The sequence below is a fragment of the Anticarsia gemmatalis genome, chromosome 5 (genome assembly GCF_050436995.1).
Source record: "Anticarsia gemmatalis isolate Benzon Research Colony breed Stoneville strain chromosome 5, ilAntGemm2 primary, whole genome shotgun sequence".
NCBI classification, from domain to species: Eukaryota; Metazoa; Arthropoda; class Insecta; order Lepidoptera; family Erebidae; genus Anticarsia; species Anticarsia gemmatalis.
The window spans coordinates 11,369,962-11,396,518 of NC_134749.1; the positions used below are offsets into that span (position 1 = coordinate 11,369,962).

The following is a 26,557-nucleotide window of genomic DNA, read 5'->3' on the forward strand; positions in this document are numbered from 1 at the left end:
TAACTATACTTTTACGTCGCCTTTTCAAAACCTTGAGGCTGCTTATGGAGATTAGATATTTGTAACGAATTCACCTTATAGGTACATACCATTGGCTTTGTTTATTATAAGAGAATGTAATTGTGAGGACGATAACGGTCCCGAATGGAGAGGAAGAAAGTTTGAATATTGTACACAAGGAACCTTAACAAACCTATTGGTCAGCTGCAAAGCACGTATTTTTGCGATTCGTATTATTTGGTTGGGAAACTTTCTGTTAGGTACCTACCTACCCGTATTACGATAGTCAGATTTGACTTAAGTGTTAATTTTGCCACCAAAACATCCTGTAAAAAACCAAGTCTCGCAGCTCAGTTTTTCTACCGTACAAAGTTGTGAGCTCCACATAATATCAAGATGGTAAATTTATTTAGTCCCTACTTAAGGGACATACCTTCTACATATATTAATCAATATTAAACATCTATTATGTTTTTCTATTTCACTAATTTTAAACAAAATTAAATGCTGAAGTGTACTACACCTCGCAATTGTGTGTATGCCCATATTTCTTCACACATTCTGTCTGAGCATTCAAATACATAGCTGGTACATACATATTTTTTTCTATTGGAAATCGAACCGGCGATATTCGGCTATATCAATGGCATGACGCCCACCTTGACCATAGCGCCACGCGCACTACTAAGTTGAAACAATAGATTTGTCCTTGAACGGAAGACCCGTTTTACATTGATACAATAAATGGTAAAAAAATGTATCGGCGTCTACTACTTAGATATTGATTGGTTTTGTGGTTCCACAATGTCAAATGAAAGCGATATTGATTGCGATCAATGTTTTATCAGTAAGTAGGCCTAGGGTAGTGTATTTTTTTTACTAGTTTTTAATACGCGATGGATTGAACATCTTTTTTTTTCTAACGAAGAAAAAACAAAGAGCTATGAAATTGTGATCGATTTGAGGTTAGATACATCCAAATTACATTGAATTGTTATTTAAACAAATTAATTTAAATGATTTGAGAAATTCGGGAACAAAGGAATTAACGATAAAATCTGATTTACGTCGGGTTTTATAATGTAAGTATCTTTTAAAAAAAAAGTATTTGAAAGCTGTTTAAACGGACGGAAAATCTTTAAGCTTTTGTAGTCAATTATTGAATGAATAACTTAACTGAATCGTCTTGTTTTATAAACTAAAATTGCAAGTAAACGGACACATGCAAGGACGTATTGTAATATCTATAAAATGCATCTGAAAGCGTTTGCGATTACGTGCACTTGTTACATGAGGGCTATTTACTCGGGTTTTGTATAAGAAAATAAGTTATTGCTAAACTATTTATTTCATAACTATTAGACTGTGACGGAGGTCGTTTCAAATGGTAACGTTTACCTGATAGACTTTGGCCATAACACCAGTCGCTGTAAAGCCTCCACCACTCGAACTATTTAGCTTAAATTGTATTAGATACAGTGCGTTAGTTTTTTATCATGATTTTTCAGTCATCTTTTTCGATTCAGTGATGTAGTTCTTGGTATTTTTAGTGGTTGCTTTTGTTTTAACACGGATTATTACGGTGGGTACCTTATGGTTAATTTTGTTGTTCAGTAAACAAGCTCTGTTGTTGGAAAAGTTCTTTCGCGGGAAAATGTTTTTTTCTTAAATTAAGACTCTTTCTTTGCAAGTATGGCAGTGCATGCGACTGCAGATCACGAGGTCTAGAGTTTGATTCTCGAAATTAAGATTTGCAAGGAATCGTTTTCCATTATTTAATATCTTAGTTATTGACAAAATTCCTGAGTAATCTGCTGTAATTTTAAAGTTACATATAAAGATATTTTCTACAAAAGTTTTATTTCCCGCGATCGCAATTCTTTGACTAACTGTTAATACAGGGGCAGAAGATATAATAAATGTGGGATTCACGTAGCGAACAGTAAAATATTATTATAAATTTCGGTACAGCTTTTCATTAATGAGATTCAGGTTGGAGTGCATCTTGAGATAACTGACATCATGACTAGATTCAGTCTCTCGCTTTAAAGCTCCTTTTGTATCTACTAGCGTATGTCTTTATTTGCTAAATAGATAACATTTTTCATGACTCATTTAATAATGCCGTCTGCACTTCGAAACACTATTGAACTAATTCTAGAGGTAGTAGAAATTGGAAAAAACTAATAGCACTTTTACTGGCCCAGGAATTTACCTAAATCTTGATCAATAGTCTCATACATTAGCGGCACGAGAGAATCTGAATTGAAAGGATAAGAGATATCTGAATAGGTTAATTAAATCCGTTAACGAGCAATTAAAAATGAGAGTATCAAACAAAACAAAAGAGTATTAGGCACTCATCGAAGTACATATAAAAGCTATATTAGAAATAATTATCATTCGTTCAAACGGTGAAGGAAATTGCCGATTATTAATCACGTTGATTTCCTTACACACCCTACGCGTCTAAAAGTTCTTTAAGCCTTTTTTTGCGGGACATGCAAAGTTTCGCAACGTTAACTTAAGACCCAAGTGGTTCTTTCGTTCCAGGAAGAGTAATTGGGTAAAATTTCCATGTCATAACTGCATTCTCCACCTTGTTTTATCCTGTTATTGTCCCACTGCTATGGGAGAGTCTCCTCCCAAACTGGGGATGGGTCAGGCCTCGAGTCCACCACGCTGGCCAGGTGCAGGTTGGGGACTTGCATTCAAGAAATATGTTAAGAAATATGTCAAACATTCTGTAACCTACATTACAAAAGAAGGCAATCAATACATACAATAAGTAAGCTAATTATATTTTTTTTGCAGACTATTTGTTCAGCCGACACACAAAGAAAAGCCCCAGTAAAAAGATTGGTAATATTCTTAGAGCAAGAATTGTGTTACCAATTTAAAAATGGGTTTAAAGCTGAGGATCCTGGTGTTTGTGCTGGCAACGACAGTGACGGCGAAGGTCGAAGACGATGCAGCAGCCAACCAAATTGTTATTTTTAAAGAAAAAACACCGGTGAGCTCATTAATATACATATTTTGTTGCATTTAAACTAGATGCGCATGCACTTTTTTGTTAATTGCATTCTTACTTAATAATTAACAAGGTGTAAACTAGAATGATATTATTTCGAAAAATATTATATTACATTTGGAAATGTTTATTTAGCATGTTACAAAGACGATGCATGCACTAAATCGTGAATCAAAGTTCAAATTGGTATTTATCCTCTCGAGCGCCCAACGTCAAAATTCAAATATACCGTTAAGCGTCCGGGCCAAAAATGGCGCGCGAAATTGAATTGGCGGTTGGCGTTTAACCGCTGATTCCGTCATATTTTGATACTAACACCCTAGTCATACCTTATATATTTGAAATCTACATAAAATTTGCTATTTATTAAAAAAATAAACCACAAATAATATTTGATAGTGGTGGTACAATAGTCAGTTTAATCTGAATATTGTGTGCTTTAGGCATGTGTTTGAAAAAAGTCTAAAAAATATTTTTAGGCATAAAAAATAATATGGCGGAAGGTCTTATCGTGTAGTTAATGAATAATTACATTAAAATCCAACTGTAAAATATACTCAAATCTTTAAAATTAGTTAAAAAAAGTATTTACAATATTGGTCATAAAGGAACATGTCGTTGGGTCAGATGTTGTTTAAGGTGCTCTCTGGCCTATATCAACCACTTATTCAAGTGTGTGCATTAGATCGTCGTCTCGTTTCATCAGCTTCAATGTCAAATATGTTTGAAAGGGATAAACATAGTTTTAGCATTTAATTTCTACGTTTTTTTAATGTAAGATCGTTTTGCCGTACCACGGTGGCGGGACGCTTGACGGGGGTAGCACATTCAACCGTGACACGGTGGCCGGGCGCTTGAGAGGTTAGTTAAACAACATAATCTATAAACACGTTTTTTTTATTTACCAAAACGTTCGATGTTGTTTTAACATTATACTGATTTTATGATTTATTCGTTTATTTTTATTTATTTTTTTAATTTTCATTTTTTCAGGGTCCCATCGCAATAATGACTACAGCTGCAGGTGCACCTATAGATGTAAGAGAAACGGACACTTTAAATGATAGACTTATATTTAACGAGTTTTTTATGGATTCCATGACACATTTAGTCCGGGAAAGAATCCCAGAGAGACTAGTTCATGCTAAAGCCGGTGGAGCTTTCGGTTACTTTGAAGTTACTCACGACGTTACAGATATTTGTAAAGCAAAGTTATTCAGCAAAGTTGGTAAAAGGACTCCAATAGCCGCGAGATTTTCTCCAGTTGTCGTTGAGAGAGGTGGAATAGATACATCGAGAGATGCGAGAGGATTTGCGCTCAAGTTCTACACTGAAGACGGAAATTTCGATATAGTCGGGTTCAATACACCCATGTACGTCTACAAAGATCCGATTCTATTCCCAACGTTTGTGAGGGCACAGAAGAGAAATCCTGCGACTAATCTATTGGATCCAAATATGCTTTGGGATTTCTTAACCTTACGGCCAGAGAGCTTGCACATGTTTTTACTAGTATTCAGTGACCGAGGGATTCCTGATGGCTACCGTCACATGCCTGGCTTCGGTATTCATACTTACCAAGTAGTTAATGAACACGGTGACAAATATTTCATTCGATTCCATTTCATACCTGATCAAGGAATAAAAGGTCTGCGGTCAGAGGAAGCGCGGAAAATAACGGCGACCGATCAAGATTATGCCACGAGAGATTTGTACAGAGCTATTGGTAATGGAGACTTTCCGAGTTGGACTGCTAAAATCCAGGTGCTGACGTTGGACGAGGTCAAAAATGCTGGTTTCGATGTTTTTGATGTCACTAAAGTATTGCCTTTAGATAGATATCCATTGCGACCATTAGGCCGATTTGTTCTTAATAAGAATCCAACGAATTACTTCGCTGAGATCGAGCAGTTAGCTTACAGTCCTGCAAACCTAGTACCAGGAATTCTCGGAGCTCCGGACAAGGTGTTTGAAGCACGTCGACTAGCTTACAGAGACGCTCAGTACTATCGCTTGGGAGGTAACTTCTTCAACATTCCCGTGAACTGTCCGCTACATAACAAACCGTTTCCCTACAATCGGGACGGTCAGCCTCCAGTAAAGGAGAACATGAAAGACATTCCTAACTATTACCCGAATTCGTTCCATGGACCGGTGCCGTATAAGGAACATAATCGCGCTGAACTTATTGAGGTTTACCAAGACGAAGCGAATAATTTCGACCAGGCGCGAGAGTTGTACGTCAATGAACTGACTACGGACGAAAGGAAGAGGCTGGTAGAAAATATCTTGTACAGTTTGGGTCCAGCTACGAAGAATTTGCAGGATCGCGCTGTCAAAATGTTCGGTTTAATACATCCAGATCTTAGTGAAAGGCTATATGCTGGTTTGCAAGCGAATAGAACTAGGTACGATTATCTCTATTAGAACATAATTTCATTTCGAAGATATATCTTGTAAATAATGTAATTTTGTTTAAGAAGCATTCTCACAGGGGTAATGTTCACATGCCTCATACTTCTGGTTCTCCCTCTTGGAGATTCATCTGATTCTGTTCTTTACCTCTTATTAAATAAGTACTAAGGAGCTAAATATACGTATTTGGTTGCGCTTTTGTTATCTCCTAAAGTTAGCCGCTGTGTGTATTCCATTTTGTATCTTTTTGTAATAAAAGTGGTGTTTTTCTTTGTGCAGTGTTTCTTCTTAAGAGACCTCTACTTTGGAATTTCTCTTGTGTCAAGGGAACTTATACAAACATACTACAATCAGACCCGAATCACATAAATATTTGTTTCGAGTGGGAATCGAGCCGGCAACCTTACGACGCACTTGTAGTGGCGTGGCGATCACCTTAACCACTGCACCACGGCGACCGTCGATTTGTTTCTGCTATATATCAGTTCACAGTAATTCTCCGTCTCTTAGAAAATGTATAAGCGGCGTATCGCAAGGTACATTTTAAAGGTTATTCTGCCTGCAGGATCAATTAATGCTTTTCGATGACAAATGTTTTCTAAATACACAAAAGGGACATTAACACAGGACAGGACTTAAAATACATATTCAGAGCCCTGTTCTCCGTTGTTGAACAAGTTCTAGCTTTAATACTATAAACTGGTCACCCATCCATGAAATGTGAGAGCTAAAGTTGCTTAACTCGGTGAGTGAGCCGTGCTGGCTATGACCGCCTCGTTTAAAGAAATAAGTATAAATTTCTCAAGTTTAAATGTAGTGCAATGAATATTTATGAGGCAAATGCATTCATTTTAAACTTAACTAAAAAAAACATTCAACATTCTTAAATTCTCCTAACATACTTAAATACTATTCGTTGATATTTATTGTACATTCGTTCTCAAAGTAATTAGGTAAAATAAATAAAATACACTGATATTATTATAATTAGTAAAAAATAAAGAAGGCATAGTACTTATACGGTGTAAAATTTATCTGAACTTTATTTTATTTTATTATTGTTGTTGTTACAAATTTTTTTTTTCAGTCCACCTCCCTAGACTTTAGAGCATTCGATAGTGCATGAGACCGCCGCGCAGAGGTCTCGGGTTCGAATCCTAGGTCGGCCCAAAAAGTCTTTTCTAAGTTTTTCTATTAGGAATTCCTCAGAGATTGCCCGGAGTTAGGTAGTTGAGCTTGTTGACCTCTGTGCCTCAGAGACCACGTAAAACCGTCGGCCCAGCACCTGACCTCTTACTGGTCGTATCGGTTTAGTCGTCCCAACGGGCTTTGAGGGCATTAGAATAGAGAGTATACCTGTGTATTGTGCACACACTTGGACACTACATACAAAGTCCTGCAAAGTTCGCTAGTTTCAATGATACTGGCCACCTTAGCCAAATATCGGTCAGGACCTTATGAATGTAAAAGAAGCAAAGGATGTTTGTAAAGACTGTACCAAGTGGCTTTCTTTAGTCTCTGCCTACCCTTTGTATTTTTGCAATATTTATAACACTAACACAATATACACAAAAAATTTATACATACAAACAAATGTAATTAATTAACTTTACCTCACATTTTCCAATAGGTAACGTATCTTTGTTACAATAAAAATGCATGCTGTGTTTACCTGTAATTAGATATACATTAGGCTGATTTAAGAATTGATTATATTATGTGCTCCTTTTTATGTATATCTGTTGGTAAACCGAAATAAATAAATAGCTCGGAGGTTGTAGAACCGTAGGCAGAATCATCAAACGAACTCCTCTCGTGTAGACCTACGTTTATTGTTCATGACTGTACATACTCACTATTATGTCTGCACTAAATACATATACGAATGTAATTGTGAAATCATCTCATTACCATACTGGTGATAATAATATCAATGGAGAGTGGAGACATTTTACAAACGATTGCCCAAAATACATCGCATTTTTTCACAATCACTATTTTAAGTTGAACGTCTGGAATTAAGACTAAAAGAAATACGGTCAAATTGAGAGCCTCCTCCTTTAGAAGTCGGTTAAAAATAAGAAAATGATTTTAAAATTAATTAGGTTTTTTATTTACATTATATTGACAGCTGTAATGGCGGAAGCAAAAAATGATCCAGTGAGAGACCAAATTGCTTTGTTTAAAAACAGCACAATGGTAAGTCATTTCAATTTATTATGTTAGTTAAATACTAATATAAAATCGAAAATAATACTGTCTGTCCGTTTCTTCTTTACACCTTAACCACTGTTCCAATTTCGAACAAATTTTGCACAAAGATATTTAAGGGCTTGAGACCCAAGAAAAGACAAAGGATAGTTTTGTTTATGAAAACGGGAGCTTTAAGGGTTATAGCCATGTACAGTCCAAGCGGACGGAGTCTAATCTAGTAGAGCTATGTATGTACACATAATTTTTAATTTAGTTTGTTTCGTATGTTGTGTTAATAAATTTGTGCAACTTTGAATGCCTAACTTGTGTCATTAGTATTTCTAACAAATCTATTTTTTAGGGCCCCATCGGAATAATGACAACAGCGGCAGGTGCTCCCATTGACAATGATGACACTGTAACGTTGAACAAGAGACTCCTCTACAATGAGTATTTTCTGGATTCCCTCACTCACTTAGTCCGTGAAAGAATGCCAGAACGTATCGTTCATGCAAAGGCTGGAGGTGCTTTCGGTTACTTTGAAGTCACTCACGATATCACGAACATTTGTAAAGCAAAACTCTTCAGCAAAGTTGGTAAAAGAACGCCCATCGCAGCGAGGTTCTCTCCAGTAATTGTAAGCAAAGGTGGAGTCGACACAGCAAGAGACGCAAGAGGCTTTGCTATCAAGTTTTATACAGAAGATGGTAATTTCGATATAGCTGGATTCAATACACCTATGTACGTTTACAAGGACCCTATACATTTTGCTACTTTTGTAAGGGTGATCAAAGGGAACCCAGCGACTAATATATTTGATCCTACCATGTTTTGGGATTTCGTAACGCTGCGTCCGGAGAGCTTGCACATGTTTCTACTCGTGTTCGGTGATCGCGGCATTCCTGACGGGTACCGACACATGCCCGGCTTTGGGATTCACACTTATCAAGTAGTGAACAAACACGGGCAAAAGCACTTTGTCCGGTTTCACTTTCAACCCGACTTAGGGATAAAGAATCTACGCTCTGAAGAAGCAGCTAGGCTAAGCGCTCTAGATCCAAATTACGCAATAAGAGATCTGTATGTAGCTATTGGTAATGGGAAATTCCCGAGTTGGACTGTTTATATTCAGGTGCTGACTTACGAAGACTGCAAGAATGCTGGGTTTGATGTCTTTGACGTTACTAAGATACTGCCGTTGGACAGATATCCATTACGCAAGCTTGGTCGAATTGTGTTGAACAAGAATCCTCGAAACTATTTCGCTGAGATTGAACAGTTGGCGTATTGTCCAGGGAACCTCGTGCCAGGTATTCCCGGGGCACCGGATAAGGTGTTTGAAGCACGAGTACTAGCGTACAGAGACGCTCAGTATTATCGGTTGGGAGGTAACTTCTTCAAGATTCCCGTGAACTGTCCGATTCGAAGTAAGCCGTTGACTTATAATCGTGATGGACAGCCTCCAGTGTTAGATAATATGAAAGATATACCGAATTATTATCCTAATTCCTTCAACGGACCTGTTCCCTACAAGGAGAAGAATCGTGTTGAGGTTATAGAGGTGTATCAAGACGAGGCGAATAACTATGAACAGGCTCGAGACTTGTACGTCAATGAATTTTCTACGGAGGAGAGAAGCAGGGCTATAGAAAACATCCTGTATACACTGAAAACAGTTCCAAAGCCAATACAAGACCGAACTGTCAAGATGTTTACAAGGATTCATCCAGATCTTGGTAATAGGATACGGGAAGGTTTGCAAACGAATAGAACCTTAACTGGTAATTCGATAATGTAAAAATACACTGGTATTTAATAATTGAACCTGAACAGCATATACTTTATTTTTACTTATAAAAACATCCTTATTATTTTATCATGCAATAATAAAAAATGTATTTATATTAGGTTTGAGTTTTTCTACCCAGAATGTAACCAGTACTACAACAATTTACAGATTCTTCAGTAGATTAACTTATTATCACTAATTTATTAATTTTAACCCTTTTTTTTTTTTTTTTTTTTTTTTCGTCAGGGAAACCAATCGGAGTCGCTGTAAAGGTCGACCCACCGGCTAGGTCCCCGCCGCACTGGGACTGCGCAAACGGGGTATGTGGTCCGCCGTAGAGCCCACTAAAAACCTGACGAGTGTCCAACCGCTTCCGCAAAGACGTGCGCCGGGATAACCGCAATAAGCTAGTACCGCAAGACGCACGCCATGCGCGGCTCACCCCCTGTAGGGGGGCCCTACCTTGGGTGATGCCGCCTGGGTGGATAGTGACGGCATCAAACACCATAGACGATGGACGTGACACCACCCGCCCATCACCTATCTTGGGAACCTCACCTCTCCTGTGGGCGGCGGAAGTCCCGATTCCGTCACCCGGAGGTTCCACTTAAGGAGGAAGGCGGCGCAGATGCGCCACCCGCCTGCGCCCGACGCGGCGTCGGCGGTTTGGGTCAGCGAGGGGATCGAGCTCCCTGACCCGCTCCGCTTCCTCCTTGCGCTTGATCACCTCCTCACAGAAGGTGACCATGGCGCTCCATGCCTCGCCACTGTCGACCATGGCCCGGCACACGGTCGAGAGTGACAAATCGGCTCCGATGGCGTCAACAAGCGTCGCGCGCGGCTCCGACCACGCCGAGCACACGGCGAGTGTGTGTTCCGCCGTGTCCTCGGCACAGCCGCAGTGATGGCAAGCCATCGTCGACTCCCTGCCGATCCGGCACAGGTATCTCCCGAAGCAACCGTGCCCGGAGAGGACCTGCGTCAGCCGGAAGGTCATCGACCCGTGTCGCCTGTTGACCCATCGATCCAGGACCGGTCGGATAGCGCCTATGGTCAAAACACCGGCGCTTGGCTCTACCAACCGCTCGGACCACTGCCGGAGGATCTCGTCGCGGCACTCACGCCGTGCGAGTGCCCCCGTTGGCAGTAATCCGGTCCCCGTGTTCCTCTCTGCTCTCGCCTGACGGTAACGTTCCGCCAAGGCACGAGCCTCGAGGTCCCATGGGGGAGTCCCGGCGAGGACACATGCCGCTCCAAAGCTGACGGTCACGTATCCCCGTATGGCCCTGTTCGCCATCACTCGTTGCGGTCTCTGAAGGACCGCAGTGTTCCGGCGATTCAGGGCATCCACCCAGATGGGCGCCCCGTAAAGAGCCATCGAGCGCACAACGCCGGTGTAAAGCCGGCGGCATGCACCCGAGGGCCCCCTCAGGTTCGGAAGCAATCTTCCCAGTGCCCCAGCAGCTCCAACAAGTTTGGGTGCAAGGCGAAGGAAGTGCTCCCGAAAGTTCCACCTGCTGTCGAGGACGATGCCTAGGTACCGCATCGACCTACCAACGCTGATGGAAACTCCGCCCACCACTAGCTGCGCTCCGACCGGCGGCGCCTGCCGAGGCCCATGAAAACAAATGGCCTCGGATTTGTCTAGGGCAACCACGAGTCCCAGGCGCCGAATACGGCTGACGACTTCGGCGACGCCGGTCGTGGCCAAGAGAGCCGCCTCTGGGTATGTATCGCCGCGGGCCGTGACGAGGGTATCGTCGGCGTAACAAGTCACGTCGATCCCCGCCACGAGTGGTTCCCGCAGCACCCAATCGTAGCCGATGTTCCACAGCGTCGGACCAAGTACCGACCCCTGTGGAACACCGCACTTGACGATCCTCTGGCGCCACCCGTCCCGCGTGGGATACGCTACGGACCTGTCGGAGAGATAAGATGTTAACACTCTCCGCAGGTACTCCGGCACGCGGTGGTGGCTGAGCGCAGCGAGGATGCAGCTCCAGGGAAGCGAGTTAAAGGCGTTGGCGATGTCAAGAGACACCGCCACGACCACCCCTCGCCCTTTCACTGCGTCCCCAATCAGGGATCTCACCCGCGAGATCGCGTCAATGGTGGACCGGCCCCGGCGAAACCCGAACTGCGAGTCACAGAGGTCCGGTCCCGGTCCCATTAAGTGCTCGGTGAGACGGGCTGCCAAAAGGCGCTCAAAGAGCTTGCCCGCCTCATCGAGCAAGACGATGGGACGAAATGCCGACGCAGAATCTGGCGGGCGTCCCTCCTTCTTGATCAGGGTCAATTTTCCCGTCTTCCACCTACGGGGAAAATGACCCTGTGCCAGGCATGAGGAGAACAGCCATGTCACCCTGGATTCGAGCGCGTTGGGCAGAGCCAATGCCCATGCCCGTCCGGGAATTCCGTCGGGCCCCGGAGCGGTGTTACGGCCCTTCAGCCTGTCCACCGCCCGGTGCAACTCGTCCAAGGTGACTTCGGGCGCGACTGCTTCCTCAAACTCCTCACTGCTGCTACTGCTCCCCGAATCCACCGCCGCCGCAACGGCAAACGGGGGAGGATGTTCCCCCCGGTCCGGAAACAGGCCTGCTACTACCTGTTCCAGAAGCTCGGGTTGGAGACTCTCCGTCACTGGGGGCTCCCAGGGGCGCAGTTTGGCACGCACCATCCTGTAGGGCCGCCCCCAGGGGTCCCGGTCTAACGTGTCCAGGAACTCCTCCCAGGCCTTGTGTTTGGCCTCCACAATAGCCGCCGACAGGGCTCTACGACAGTCCCTATAGGCGGCATATAACTCGGCCTCGCGGGCTTCGTTGCGGCGACGACGCCGGCTTCGAGCGTATCGACGTCTGGCGATCACGCAGTTCTGTCGAATCTGCGCGATCTCCGGTGACCACCAATACACCTGACGTCTGGGGAGGCAGGGGCGGGCCCGCGGCATGGACGCGTCGCATACGCGTGACATCGCGTCCACGAGCCACTCAGCCTCTACCTCCACGTCCACCGGACCCTCAGGCGCTGGACTCCAGGACTGCACCAAGGCCGCCTCGACCAGCAGCTCTCGGTCGAGACGTCCCAGCACCCACCGCGGGCCGGCCCCACCCGGGGCCCGACCCGGACTGTTCGGAGCGGCCGGAGAAGGCTGAATCCGATACCGGATATACCGGTGGTCGGATGCCGTCTCAACCTCCTCTAGCACGCTCCAGTCCTGGACACGGCGTGCCAGGGCGGCGCTAGTGAACGTGAGGTCCACTATCGAGCTGCCCTGTTGACGCACGCACGTGTTTACCGAGCCCCGGTTGGTCAGAACCAACCCAAGCGATACAGCCCATTCTTCCAACGCCTGACCCCTGGCATTAGTTGCCGGAGATCCCCACGCCACAGACTTGGCGTTGAAATCCCCAGCCACGAGAACGGGGGAGGGGTGTGCCCATCTGACGAGCCTCGACACCTCTTGAAGGAATCGCTCAAAGTCAGACGGGACACAGTTCGGAGAGCAGTAGCACGCGACCACCGTCACGGATCCCATTGACGCCGCCACGCATCCGCGACCTCTTGCCACCTTTTCGAAGGGTGGCGAGCCGTGCGACGCCAACCTTACCAGGGCCGCCGTGCCCGTTAGGTCCCCGACCCAATTATCACGGGCGGGAACCATGTAGGGCTCGGAGACCACTGCCACGTGTATCAACCACTGCGCCATACTCTGGAGAAGTAAGTCCTGAGCTGCAGCGCAGTGGTTGAGGTTCGCCTGTAGGAGGCGGATCTCGGCCATTATTTAATTGCCAAGTTCCATTGCCTCCCCGGCCTGTGACGGCTGGCCATTTATATTGTTCTGGGGAGCCTTACCCCCCGTCTTTTGAGAGGCCTTTCCTGCCTTACTCTTGGGCTTGGGGGCCCTACAGGAGGGACCCCCAAGACGGTGCTCCGCCGGCAACTTCGCCTGCACACACAGTATGCAGCGCGGTGCGGCGGAGCACTGCCCCGCCTTATGCCCGGCCTGACCGCAGCGGTAGCAGATGTCGCTGCGGTCACACTCGGAATCACAAACGGCCCGGGCGTGACCGGCGGCCAGGCACCGGAAGCAGCGCATTTGGCGGGGTTCAGCGACACTAATACGAGCCGAGACCCACCCCACCAGTAGCCTTCCGGCATCTGCAACCTTTTTTGCAGCCACAATTGGACATTTTGCCCAGGCCGTACCCTCTCCGCGTGGTCCGCTGCGGACCGCGCCAACCTTTACTGCTTCCACTGGGCAGCCTCCGGTTCGCGAAATCGCCTGAGCCACTTCCTCTGGAGTTACAGAGTCGTCCAGACCGCGAATTCGTATATCTACGCACTTACAGGGTCTGGACACTATCGCGTCACTCCCCAGGACCTCTTTCAATTTCCCTGCGAGGGAGTCCGCCTTTCTTTCCGCATCTGGCCCGGGGATCTCCATTTTCCGCGCGCCAGTCGCGGCGACGCAGATCTTGGCGATCCCGCTGATGCCGTGATCCGCCAGGACGATGTTCTGTTTCGCCCTGGCGATCAATTCAGCGTAGGTGATGCCTCTCGCGACGGCATCCTGCGACACCGTCAAAATTATTGCTGCCGCCGACGGGGGACGCAGTGCGACCGCCGCTTTCTCCTGTTTCTTTGCAGGACTCTTGGTTACTGCGGCTATAGGCGTCTGCGCCGGTGCAGCAGCTTTTGCCCCTTTCTTTGAGCGCTTACGCGCCACAACGTTCCATCCCTCTGAAAGGGGTGGCGGAAGCGGTGGGCCTGCCGGAAGGCCCGAAGCAGGTTGGCTTGGGCCGGGAGCAGGGGCAGGAGTCGGTACAACTCCCCCCTCTGACTTCTTCCCTTTCCTCTTGCCTTTGCCCTTGCCCTTGGAGGCCTTGCCATCTCTCTCAGTGATAGATGAGGGGGCCGAAGAAGGAGCCGGGGCCGGAGGGACAATTGCCCACGCGACATTAGTCTGCGGGGCGGGCTTTGGTTGCGCCACCCCTTTGTCCGCTGCTAGAGGCGGGCGGAGGCGAGGCTCTGGCGGAAGCCGGGCCTCTATGGCCCCAAAGCGGGCGTCTAAGAATAGCCGAAAATCGGCAAACCTCCGATCGAAGTCGCCCTCCGACGTCACCTCAGTCGGCCTAGAATTAGCCGACAAGGACTCCACCACCTCCTTCAGGGCCGTCACTTCCTTGGTGAGAAGGTCGACCCTGAGAGTAAGGCGATGGTTCTCTGCTTTTAAAGCGACATTCTCGACCGAGGCGGTTCGCCGACTCAACTCGGATGCCGCCCGCCGGACTTCCTTCTCCGCCTCCTTAATGGACTTAGCAAATGAGCCCTTGAGGTTGGAGCGGTCCGCAACATGGCGGACGGCATCCATGTGCCGCAACATTAGTTGGGCGATGTCTGTCGCGGTCAGCTTTTCCAGCTCCCGGTCAGACGGCCCTGGCTTCAATTGGAGGCGATTTCCCTCATCTTCACTCAGGGCTATGTCCAGGTCGGTCATCGACCCGGTTACGGCACAGCTGAGGCCACTCTCTTCGCTAGCGAGAGACGATCGCGCTTTCCCTCTCTTCTTTTTCCCACCCTTGCGTGGGCTCACTTTGGCCAGAGGCTCGACCTCTTGGCGCATGGCTGATACTGGCCGCTTTCGGCCTTTGCCTGATTCGCTGGCTACCTGGCGCCCCTTCCTGAACATCGGGGCCCCGCCCGAAGAGGCAGCCTTGTCCCTTTCCGACTCGCTGTCACTAATAGAGGGACGCCTGAAAAACGTAGGCTCCTCAGCCTCGGATAGCTCAGCAAGCTGGTCCGTCTGCGCCGAATTAGAGGCCCCCAACACCACAGGTGTCCGGGACCTGGAACGTCTTCCACTAAGCGTCCGGGACCTAGAACCCCTTTCGCTAAGCGTCTGGGGCCTGGAACCCCCTCCACCTCCTTCCACCCTCTGGGTATTTTCAGGCGTCTTAGGACGCCTGAATATTCCCTCGTCTACAACAGGGACTACGTCCCCAACTTCTCCACAAACTTTTTTATTTAAATTGTCAATATTCATACTGATCCCACGAGTATGGGGGAAATATACCGTCCACCCAGGCAGAGCCCCCTGTACCTGGGTAACCCTATCTACACCGTGAGGTCGGGCAGGTTTCACGGGAATTCTAACCTAAAGTTTTTTATTGAGGTTTTCTCCTCTTGACCCAGCCAATTAAGGCAAGGCCCTCGGTCCCAGCAGTGGCCGCGAGACGTGACCACGACGCCTCCGCCGGGATAACGAGTTTGAGGACGGTGACTGAAGTCTGCCCACCCGGAAACGATACCGAATCCGGGTGAGCCCGTCCTCCCCCCCACTGGCCTGGAAGCCCCGGCCAGCAATCCCCGCGAGGAGATTACCTGCCGTTGCTTCCCGCCACACCAGCCAGAACCGCTCCCCATACCACCGACCCGAAGGTTTGTGGGATGAGGAACGGAGCCGCCAAAGGGTAATTTTTTATAGAGGTTTTCTTCCTCGCGACCACCATCTCAAAAGAGACGGCAGCCCCCGAACCCGACTTAAGTCAGGCCTTACGGGTTGAGTCCCTCCTAGCTTCACCGTGGCTGGATTGCCACGTCTACTGAGCCCCCTCACCACGACAAGGTGGAAACTCCCCGAGGGGGATTAATTTTAACCCTGGAAAGCCGGAGGCGTCAACATGAGCCAGCGAACATAAAGTGTTTTACAATAAATAATACAGTTCAAAACATTTATAAATAGCAACATTGACCTATTCCAAACAAAAATTTACGTAAACATTTCGCCGAACTAGACAAATGCGTGCTTGATAAGTATATATGTACGTGACTTCTATTTTTAAATAAATGTAGTATAATATGTATTGTACTATCAAACTAAATTAATTCAAATAAAATATTGGTCGTCGACTCAAGGCTCCTATATTTTCAAATTTCAGTTTAAGTCCCAATAAAATTCTTATCTTGCGACCAATCTAAGAGATACTTTGACTGAGCAATTAAGGTTTAGTGTGATTTTTATGAGTTTTCACAGTACTGTAAGAGCGTATATAGGCGGTCTTAATATAATAAAATTAGGTAATTGTACGTGCTTCTTACTAATTTTGTGTTTTAACCATTATGTGTGTCGTAACCCTGTTTAATAAGGTCCCAATTTCTTTCAGAGACCATTTAGTTAGCCCTTGTATTCAGTAAGATAAACGTTGACATTTTTAAACGAAAGAATTTTATTACTTTTACCAAAAATGGTGCAAAAATGGCTTCGTTTTATGTTTTTGGTTATGATGGCAGTTGTGACAGCAAAAATAAGAAATGACCCGGTCGACGATCAAATGGTTATATTTAAAGAAAAGACACTGGTAAGTTTTATCCCGTTTTCTAGTTTTATGTCAAAAATGTTGTTTGTAGTCTGTGTTAACGTTCATCGGTAGAATAAACATGATTGTCATGCATCACTTAGATGCTAGGCTGGTCGTTTTTATAGATGATGAAAAGTGCAGGAGCCAGTAGGTACCCTTGTGGAAGCCCATTAGATGCTAACTAAAAAAGGAATTTGTATTGAGTAATTATACGCTACATATGAGAAAATAACAGTTCGTTACTTTAATTAATGACATCTATATGTATACCTATAAATTTTGATCATAAAATTATTTGATTTACTTATGATTAATAAATATATCTTTCAGGGTCCAATAGGTGTGATGACGACTGCCGCAGGAGCACCCATAAACCTTAAAGAGGCCACCGTAACTTTAAACGAGAAGCTAATATCTAACGAGTTCTTCATGGAAAGTATGACACACTTCGTTCGTGAAAGAATACCGGAGAGAGTGGTCCACGCTAAAGCAGCAGGCGCTTTCGGGTATTTCGAAGTAACTCACGATTTTTCAGACATTTGTAAAGCCAAACTTTTTAACAGGGTTGGTAAAAGAACGCCAGTTGCTGCCAGATTCTCCCCAGTCATTCAGGAAAGAGGTTCCATTGATACATCAAGAGAAACCAGAGGTTTTGGAATCAAGTTTTATACAGAAGAAGGTAATTTTGACATAGTCGGCCTCAACACTCCTATGTACGCTTACAAGGATCCGATACTCTTCCCCACTTTTGTAAGAGTGCAAAGAAGAAATCCTTCTACGAATGTGTTTGATCCAAATATGCTTTGGGACTTCATTACACTACGACCGGAGAGCTTGCACGTATTTCTAATGGTTTTCGGCGACCGTGGTATCCCTGATGGATACCGACACATGCCTGGGTTCAGCGTCCATACTTACCAATTAGTAAACGACCGCGGGGAAAATTACTTTGTCCGCTTCCACTTCATGCCTGATCTAGGTATTAAAACCCTACGGTCTAAAAAAGCAAAGAAAATAGCGGGTGAAGACCCAGACTATGCTACCAAAGATTTGTACAGAGCCATCGGTAATGGCGACTTCCCGAGTTGGACTGTCAGTGTTCAAGTGCTAACGTTGAATGACGTCAAAAATGCTGGATTTGATGTTTTTGATCTCACAAAGGTTTTGCCTTTGGACAAGTATCCATTGAGACCGCTAGGAAAACTAGTCTTGAATAAAAATCCGATTAACTATTTTGCTGAAATTGAGCAGCTAGCTCTAAGTCCATCGCATCTCGTGCCAGGTATTCTCGGAGCTCCAGACAAGGTGTTTGAAGCACGTCGACTAGCGTACAGAGACGCTCAGTACTATCGCTTGGGAGGCAACTTCTTCAACATTCCCGTAAACTGTCCTTTACAGAGCAAACCTTTGACGTACAACCGGGATAGCGAAGCTCCTTTAAACGACAATATGAGAGATATACCTAACTATTATCCAAATACTTTTAATGGACCAGTGCCGTATGTAGATAAGGATGGTGTAGATCTTATAGATATTTATCAAGGTCCTCCGAATAATTATGATCAAGCTCGCGAGCTGTACGTGAATGAAATGACTTCGGACGAGAGGACGAGACTGGTGGAGAATATTGTGGATAGTTTGCGTAAAGTGACTAAGTCTTTGAAAGACCGGGCTGTTAAGGCGTTTCAGTTGGTACATTCAGATCTAAGTGAGAGAGTTCGTGAAGGTTTGCTGGCGAATAGGACGAGATGTGATTATGAGTTATGATGATTAGATTGTAAAATATTTAGTAGATAGGTACTTGTATTTTTAAGAAATTGTTTTATTTAGTGTATATGTTACTGTAAAAGCCCGAACTGTGGCAAATCCTAAGATTTTCCGGTAAAACCTAAGATTTACCAACTCTCAATGGTAAAAGTCCGAACAAGCCAGAGTTTAAAAACTATGTTACGGTATATAAAAAAATCCTCCTTCATAACTATGTTTATAACTATTTCACGGTATAATTATATACTGTGACATAGTTATAAAGAAGGAGTTTTGGGCACAGCGACATGGGTAGGTTAGGTTAGAAGGCTAAGGTGGGAGCGAGCGAAGCGAAGCTCCCACCTTAGCCTTCGTGGTTATTTTTTTTTTACCACCCAGCAGGAGGAGCCCCGCGAAGCGGGGCTCCGGCGACATCTCGACATCATCAAGTGAATATAGGTAAAAGTTCGAAATAAAAAAAAAATCGGACTTTTACCATTGCGAGTTGGTAAATCTTAGGTTATACCGGAAAATCTTAGGATTTACCACCGTTCGGGCTTTTACAGTAACATATACCTAGTATTTTGGTATAGAGAATTAAATAAATGAAAGAAATAAATATTTAATAAATCTGTGTTGTTTATGTTTGATAGTCTACATAATGTGGTTTGTACCTCACCTTGTGGTCTTTAGATACCTACAAATAAAAAGTAAGTATATATTATTAAGATTTTTTATAAAAAATATACAAAAAATAATAAAGTAATTTTATTCAGTCCCAATACAAAAAACACTTTACCTGCGTAAGGCTTTCTGAAATAGTAATAGCAACAAGTCACATACACAAATCATGCTCGATGTAATAACAACAGGCGACTTTAGTAAACTTTGTTATTTTTAGTAAGGTTTTTGGGTACGGTCTCGAAGTGTATCTACGAAACTACTAGCTACCCTTGGCACATACATATGTACATGAAATTTATCATACACTTGCATCTTGTACACAAGGCTTAAGCTAAATAGAGCCTGATAGAGCCTATACTAACTAGTGCATGATAGCCACATTCTTTGAATGAAACGTAACATACCTGCTAGATCTTTGTGGCAAAGGTCAATGACATTATTCTATTTCCTCATCGTTCTAAATAGAAATAAAATTTGCAATACGCAAACGTACAAATCGCACTAACATACCTTCGCAACCAATTTGTTTCCAGCAAACAATTGCACACTGAAATAGCTTATTGTTACTTAAACATGTTTTGACTTGAAACGTAACGACTTAGCTATTCTAAGCCGACGTTTTTAAACGTGCCACAGTGTAGATTATTTCCTTACAAAATGTTCTTGAGTTCGAACAAGGTGTAAGGGTTAGTTGGCGTGTATTTTATGCTGTGGTTGTGTAAGTTGTTTGTAACTTGAGTCTGGTGTAAAGTGCCCTTTGAGTTCGTGGGAAATTGAGGGTCGTTATGCTTTGAAGTGGTTGGAGGTGACCTGCCGCTCCGGGCTGGAATGTCGAGGGGTTCTCGGACAATCTTACTATGAAGCTCTTTGTACAAACTCGTTTTGTAATGAAATTGATCAGGTTTTATCTGAAAGGTGAATAGATCTTACCGGAATTTAATTAATCGCTGTAAATAAACTTGAATCCTGTAAAAAGTAGCACGTCTTTTTGTCCTATTCTAATCTTCTAAATATATAACTCAAAGGTGACTGACTAACTGACATAGTGATCTATCAACGCACAGCCCAAACCACTACACGAATCGGGCTGAAATTTGGCATACAGGTAGAAGTTATGATGTTGCTAAGGCTTATGATCAATTCTACTGCAAGGGGATCTAGATCTATTTATTTGGCTGTATTTGATTTATATTTGTATTATACCTGTTGTGTATTAAATAAATAAATATCAGTTAGTCGACACTACAATGTGGTAGTAGTACACAGTCGGGGTTCTATTCCCTTGTCAATCAGACCGGTACAGATATTCGATACTGAACACTTGACACCAACTTTCACGACAGTACATCGTCACAGTTCAGTTTTTATTCGAGAGTTTGTTCTCACGGTGGTTTAAATGATCTAGTTTTGAGGCTTTTGTTTTGCAACCCTTGTACTGTTCACCCTATTTCTAAATATTGATCAAATTGATGAACGTAAAGTGAAACTGCGAATGTGTCGAAGCCGATCAAAAGCCCTCATTTTGAGACGCAAGACCGGGCAAGACGAGGTTCTTCTATGTTTCGTGAAAACGATATTTTGGTAAAATATTGAAGGTGTTTGTTTATGATCTTCTCCTATTCGATTTTGACACGGAGTCGGCAGTATCAGATAAGCATGTCTTCTATTATATGTATTCATCGACGAAAAACTAAATTTCAACGAATATTTATCTTCGTTGATTACAGTCAATTCTTTACAGATTTAGGTATATTTTGACCTGCTTCTGCCCACGATGTCGTCTGCGTGAAAATATAACTAATTTTGTATCCCCTGTATGTGGGTTTGTAAAAGTACCCGCGATACAATAGTAATTCTTAATGCAAAAGCCGTCACAAAAAAAGAAAACCTGAGCTTTGTCTGTGCTGTTACGTGCCTGCACTTTAAAAATGGATGGAGTCTTCTTCTTCGTGTCAATGGTGGAGTAGACGAAATCAGCTGTATTTTCTAATTACAACAAATACCTAATGTATGAACAGGCGTAAAGCTGACATCATTGTCTTTACCCGTGGGAAACATACTCGTATATTGGCAATTCCGCGTACATAAGGATACACGGTGAATTTGTTGAGACGACAACGTTAAATGTTCGTGTCGATTGCATTACATCATGCCTATTGCTTGGTGAGTCTGTAAGCATAGATATTAGCGATACGAAAGAAACGTTTGTTTGTCTGTTTAATTGTCTTACTATATTTTTTAGGTAGGTGAGAGAACTATGATAGTGCTCCTCTGTAACTTAACTTATTACTTATTAGATTGTGCGGTACGTACTCATAATTATAGGTATTATAATCAATATTTAAACATTGTACGGAGGAATCTAGACTAAACCTTTTTGCAACATAGTAATCTGCGGATATTTCATAAGAAACTGACATCGCAATCCTTATTTTAAAAAATATTTATAATCTCGCAATCAAACAAGGTTAGTTCAAAATGATCATTTATTAACCAAAAAAAAATATTCCGAGATATTTGTGCTTTAAATTACGTCAAATTTGTAAATAAACGTGTATTTTATTATTCTAGTTACGTGCTAGCGGTTGTCCCCACGCTAGTGAGGTTGCGGTCTGACCCGAGGACTTATTCCCCGGCCCACTAGTTACTTCGCTAGATTAAACCTAGCCCAGTGCCAGAGTAAACCACGTGGCTAAATTGTAAACATTTAGAAACTTCGACCAAAGCAAATTGGTTTAATTAAAGCAATACTTATCTACATACAGTCATGCCTTTTTCCCATGGGGTAGGCTGAAACCAGAGAATGAACTGGCAACAGTGACTACAATCCCTACGACTTTTTTTGCTTCATTTACATCCATACATCGCATCATACAGTATCTTTTAATACATATAATCATATCAAAACTTGTAATGTGGTTTTGGCGTGACCGAGGAACAAACACCACACATTCAAATTGTACCATTTCTGATATCAGCACAGACTAAGAACCAATATATTCAATGGCACTAGCAAGTGCAATCACGGGTATAAACTAGTGTCAAATAAATACCAATCAAAGTACATGGGGAAGTGCACACGGCCGAGCAAATTTGCCAAAGCACAGATCAATAGGCGCTACGGTCAACTGACTGTAAAACGACATGCGACAGGCTGTAATCTATCGCTACCAATTTAGAAATTATTACGACACTAGTGATATTATTGGAATTTGATAATAGTATAATGCTTACTTTCTATGCAGTTATATAGTAAAAAAATACGGGCGACTCTTTAAAACGTAGGTATGCTTAAAAATATGTAATTATCGATGTAACATTTTTGAAAAATGATCCGGTAAAATAGGACAGTATAATAAAAAGCAGTTAACTTTCGTAAAAAAAAGGGAACCTATGTGTAATAACCAAATAAAATAAGTGTCTTTATTACTGTAGAGTTTTACCTAAACCCATTCCGAAGGTTTTGCGTGGAAGAGTAAGAAATATGCCCACGAAGGAAATAGGATGTACAAATAATCTCTTGGTTATTTCATGACAATAGTTTTCAGGCGTTACAAGCTTCAATGGATCAGCTGGAGCGCCTGAAGGGCTTATGTAGACAGCGCCATCTATCATACTGAACGCAATGAAAGCATGATGTATGATGCAAACGATTAAATGTGATTTATTACACTTTGAAGATAAGATAGAGAATACTACGTGCACTAGATATTTAGGATAAACTTGGTAAATGGCCATTTGGACAAGTGTGCCGAAACGTCAAGTCACCCGTGGTACGAAATGTTATTATTAGTGGTGCTTTTTAGTGACTTTTTAGATTCTCTGGGTAGTGAAGTTTTAGATTTATCAACCGGTCTTCCTCATTATAAAATCACGAGTAGGGTAACCAGTTGATTTTTTAGGCTTTATAATGGGAAATTAAAATCTCACATCGTAAAATTGCATACCTAGTCCGTAAAAACTCAACTTGCGTACCGACTTAAAAAAATAAAGAGATTCTAAATTTTTCACAAATGATTTATTTATTAACTTGGTTTTTGAAGCGTCTTGTGATTAGACGACCTCTACTAACGACAGTCGCTCATCATTGACTCATTCAGTTCTGAATGTAGAGCAAGTAGAGCCACTCGTAATAGTAATGACATAATTGATTTCACGGCGGCATGTTTCAATTGATTGTCGGACTAAATACACTGATACAATCAGAGAGTATGCAAATAACTACTTGTAAGGTTCGTATCCGTTTATAAAAGAAGCACTTATTTAATACTAGTAGTTCGTTCCGCTTTTGTCCAGGTTAGCCTTATCAAATCATGCGCTAAACCTTTATCGAGACTCTCCTTATCTACCGGTGAAAAATGAATGCGTTCAGTAGATTATGAGCTTATTGCGAATAGACCGACGACAGACTGACGTAACTGACGACTTTGATTTATAATACGTATTGATTTCATGTACCCTTTATTTTCGTTAGCGGAAAGAGGTATAAGGAGTCTTAAGTTACTCTCTGTAATTTTTGTTTTGCGAGTACGCACTACGCGTACCATTGAAAATAGATGCTTTAGAGAATAACGTTTTTTTTTTGTATTTTGTTGGAATAATACAATTATAAGTGTATTTTTTTGTCAGGCTTAAACGTGTCAAGTATTGTACCGACGTCCGACATATAAATATGTCTTTAACTTTGACTAAGAGGTGCATATTATTATATATTGTATAACGCAATGGATAAAACATTAAAGGAAGAACAAAATTATTACTAACTTAACTTCAAGTTACAAGTTATGTTAATGAGTAAATTTTCATCATTAATTAACAGCGACCCTAGGTTAACATTAGAAAACTTTAAATTAGTATCAATCCATAAACGTCCCATTCCAGATACCTACCACATTAGCATGCTTACACAATTCTTATATTACATAACATACTTATTACATAAATGTAAATGGACAATTTAAATTATCGACTATCATATATTTACTGTGTAGGAATAAAAGCCATTTGAACAAACATATCACCTAGGGCGCAAATACAAAGTTATATTTGCTGTTGACTGCGGCGCTAGAATCGCTTGATTTGTTTAAAGTACTATTAAATTTTGTTTGAAGGCATGTACAGAAAATCGTGCCTGTTATACCCGAGAGTGTAAGTTAGCGGAGGTGTATGAAATACCCGTTTAGCTATTTACAGTGTTAGTCCCATTTAATAGAGAGTGAGTCTATTGTCATATATCGGGCACGTTACCAAGACTCCGGGATATTATTGAGGAATAATCTAATACTAAATGACTAAAAGCACTTTTTGTGACTCGGGGACCTAGTCTGAGACCTCATGATCAGATTCTGATACACTACAGTAAGTAATACGGCAGTAAACAAAATGAGTGGCAAATCACGTCTTCGTAAATATCTGCAATAGACGGGCATGCGAATTGAACCAGAGATATCAAATTAGCAGTCGCATGAACTTGCTGACCGCGCCATAGAGAGTTTCAAGCAATGTAGTTTCTACATTTGACCAACGACAAAACTAACTTGGTATTCAACCAAGGAAGTCGATTATATATATTGGTCGTATTATCAAAAAATAGATCTTTAATTATTCATTGTCTTGTACGCCCGTCGACATTATTACGATTGTAATTACTATGATTTAAGTAATTAGATTAAGATACCGATGTGTTGCTAAATATGTGCTATTATTTATTGATTTATTTGAATATAAATGACCCCTGCGGGTTTGCTTGTGACGCTTGCATAAAAAAATGCTTTTTATGTTTGCAAGGCACATTTTTCTATAATACGGTTACTAAAATTTGTAATTTTTGGTGTTTGATGTGCTAATAAAAGGTTTTAGTCTTTAGTCCCATATAATAGGGGGCAAGCATATTTCCATTCAGTCCCGTTATCAATATTTAGAATATTCTAATAATAATTTAAAAAAACGTAAGAATACATTGGCGTGACGATTTGGACACTTATTTGTAAGGGTGGCAGGAAATAGTCGAGGATCGAGACCGCTGAAAGAGTTTGGGGGAGTCCTTTGTTAAAAAAATGGACAACTTTGCCGAATCTAAGAAGCTAAGCTGAGATTTCATGGACACAGACTCAGTTTTTTTGGTTCCAATTTCTATAAACACGTCCTAAGCCATATAAATGTAGTTTTCGCAACAGTTTAACCAACATATACGCTAGTTACGCTATAAAGATTAAGAGATATAATAATTCTCGGTCTATTTGTCATCAAATACATAAACATTTAGCTAATCGTTGTTAATTACCGAGTGAGTGCCACTGAGTGACATTTTATAACGCAGATGACATAATTACGTTGATTGAAATACGATAATTGGTTATGAGAATGTCGGAAATGGGTTTCACTGCACTGTGATCAAACTGTCACGAAAATATATTAAGTGATAGTATTTTTTTTTACTTGTTAGGCCTACTTTTTTTTGGAATATGACCATACGTTTCGTTTTCTAATTCAAAGCGATTTTTCTAATGTTACTGCTTGTTAGAAATCGCTAATCCAGGGTCGAATGGACACAATAAATCTCCTCTATTGCCTTTAATTATCCTACTTCCTATTTATATTATAAATGCTAAGAGCAAAGTCTGTTATTATGGATGGATGAACCAATGTTTGTTACTCTTTCAAGAAATACTAGCCGGATTTTAATTATATTGGTACACCTATTGCTTATTAATATAATCTGGACTAACACATAATGATGACTCTTACCCCGGAATTCTATTTAACGTAGACGATTTCGAGCAGAAGCTAGTGACAAATAATTCTTAAAATAGGTCAAAACTAAACTGACTATACTCTTTAAAATATAGCTTGATTAGAATGGCAGATGTCAAACTGTTTTGACTAGGGTTGTAGAAGTATTGATCAAAATCGATAGCGAGAAAATCGAATCTAAAATAATTATATTCGATTCAATTATTTTTGAATTAGCTTTTTACGAATTGTTGTTGTGAATCTTATTGTTTAAGCAAATTCGTATAGGACGACCAGCCCCACTTTTAACACCGCACGGAGACCTCTCCTAGTTTAGTATTAATTAGGATCAATTAAATAAAACAATGAAAACAGTTAAGCAAAAAAAATATTCAGTTAATGGTGCAATTCTGATGATAGGGATGAGGATGATAGTAATATAGGATGCGCAGAAGCATTAATACACGATCGAACTTGTCCGCCCGAACCGCCGGACCGGTAGGTGCGCTCAACACGCCACACCACCGCACCGCACACGAATTGGTCCAGTGTGCTATCCGTGCTTGATCGCGTCAGACATGCCTCCAACCTTGTCAAAGGAAGCTAAAA

At 42.5% G+C, this 26,557-nt stretch overlaps 3 protein-coding genes across 3 annotated transcripts; all 3 read left to right on the plus strand.

The window, feature by feature from the left end:
• The first annotated feature begins 1,435 nt into the window (after positions 1 to 1,435).
• On the plus strand, positions 1,436 to 5,688 carry LOC142973390 (catalase-like). The gene is made up of 3 exons (XM_076115058.1): positions 1,436 to 1,582; positions 2,815 to 3,013; positions 4,025 to 5,688. Exons 2-3 carry the CDS (start codon positions 2,903 to 2,905, stop codon positions 5,456 to 5,458), a joined length of 1,545 nt encoding a protein of 514 aa, XP_075971173.1. The 5' UTR covers positions 1,436 to 1,582; positions 2,815 to 2,902; the 3' UTR covers positions 5,459 to 5,688.
• Positions 5,689 to 7,527: 1,839 nt separating this feature from the next.
• LOC142973391 (catalase-like) lies at positions 7,528 to 9,527 on the plus strand. Its single transcript, XM_076115059.1, has 2 exons — positions 7,528 to 7,645; positions 8,001 to 9,527. Exons 1-2 carry the CDS (start codon positions 7,532 to 7,534, stop codon positions 9,435 to 9,437), a joined length of 1,551 nt encoding a protein of 516 aa, XP_075971174.1. The 5' UTR covers positions 7,528 to 7,531; the 3' UTR covers positions 9,438 to 9,527.
• Positions 9,528 to 16,703: 7,176 nt separating this feature from the next.
• On the plus strand, positions 16,704 to 18,842 carry LOC142973392 (catalase-like). Its single transcript, XM_076115060.1, has 2 exons — positions 16,704 to 16,786; positions 17,117 to 18,842. Exons 1-2 carry the CDS (start codon positions 16,709 to 16,711, stop codon positions 18,551 to 18,553), a joined length of 1,515 nt encoding a protein of 504 aa, XP_075971175.1. The 5' UTR covers positions 16,704 to 16,708; the 3' UTR covers positions 18,554 to 18,842.
• The last annotated feature ends 7,715 nt before the right edge of the window (positions 18,843 to 26,557 follow it).

Coding starts and splice junctions, on each gene's coding strand:
- LOC142973390 (XM_076115058.1), top strand. CDS start 2,903: ATGGGTTTAAAGCTGAGGATCCTGGTGTTTGTGCTGGCAACGACAGTG. Junction 3,014..4,024: donor TTTTTAAAGAAAAAACACCG/GTGAGCTCATTA, acceptor TCATTTTTTCAG/GGTCCCATCGCAATAATGAC.
- LOC142973392 (XM_076115060.1), top strand. CDS start 16,709: ATGATGGCAGTTGTGACAGCAAAAATAAGAAATGACCCGGTCGACGAT. Junction 16,787..17,116: donor TATTTAAAGAAAAGACACTG/GTAAGTTTTATC, acceptor TATATCTTTCAG/GGTCCAATAGGTGTGATGAC.
- LOC142973391 (XM_076115059.1), top strand. CDS start 7,532: ATGATTTTAAAATTAATTAGGTTTTTTATTTACATTATATTGACAGCT. Junction 7,646..8,000: donor TGTTTAAAAACAGCACAATG/GTAAGTCATTTC, acceptor TCTATTTTTTAG/GGCCCCATCGGAATAATGAC.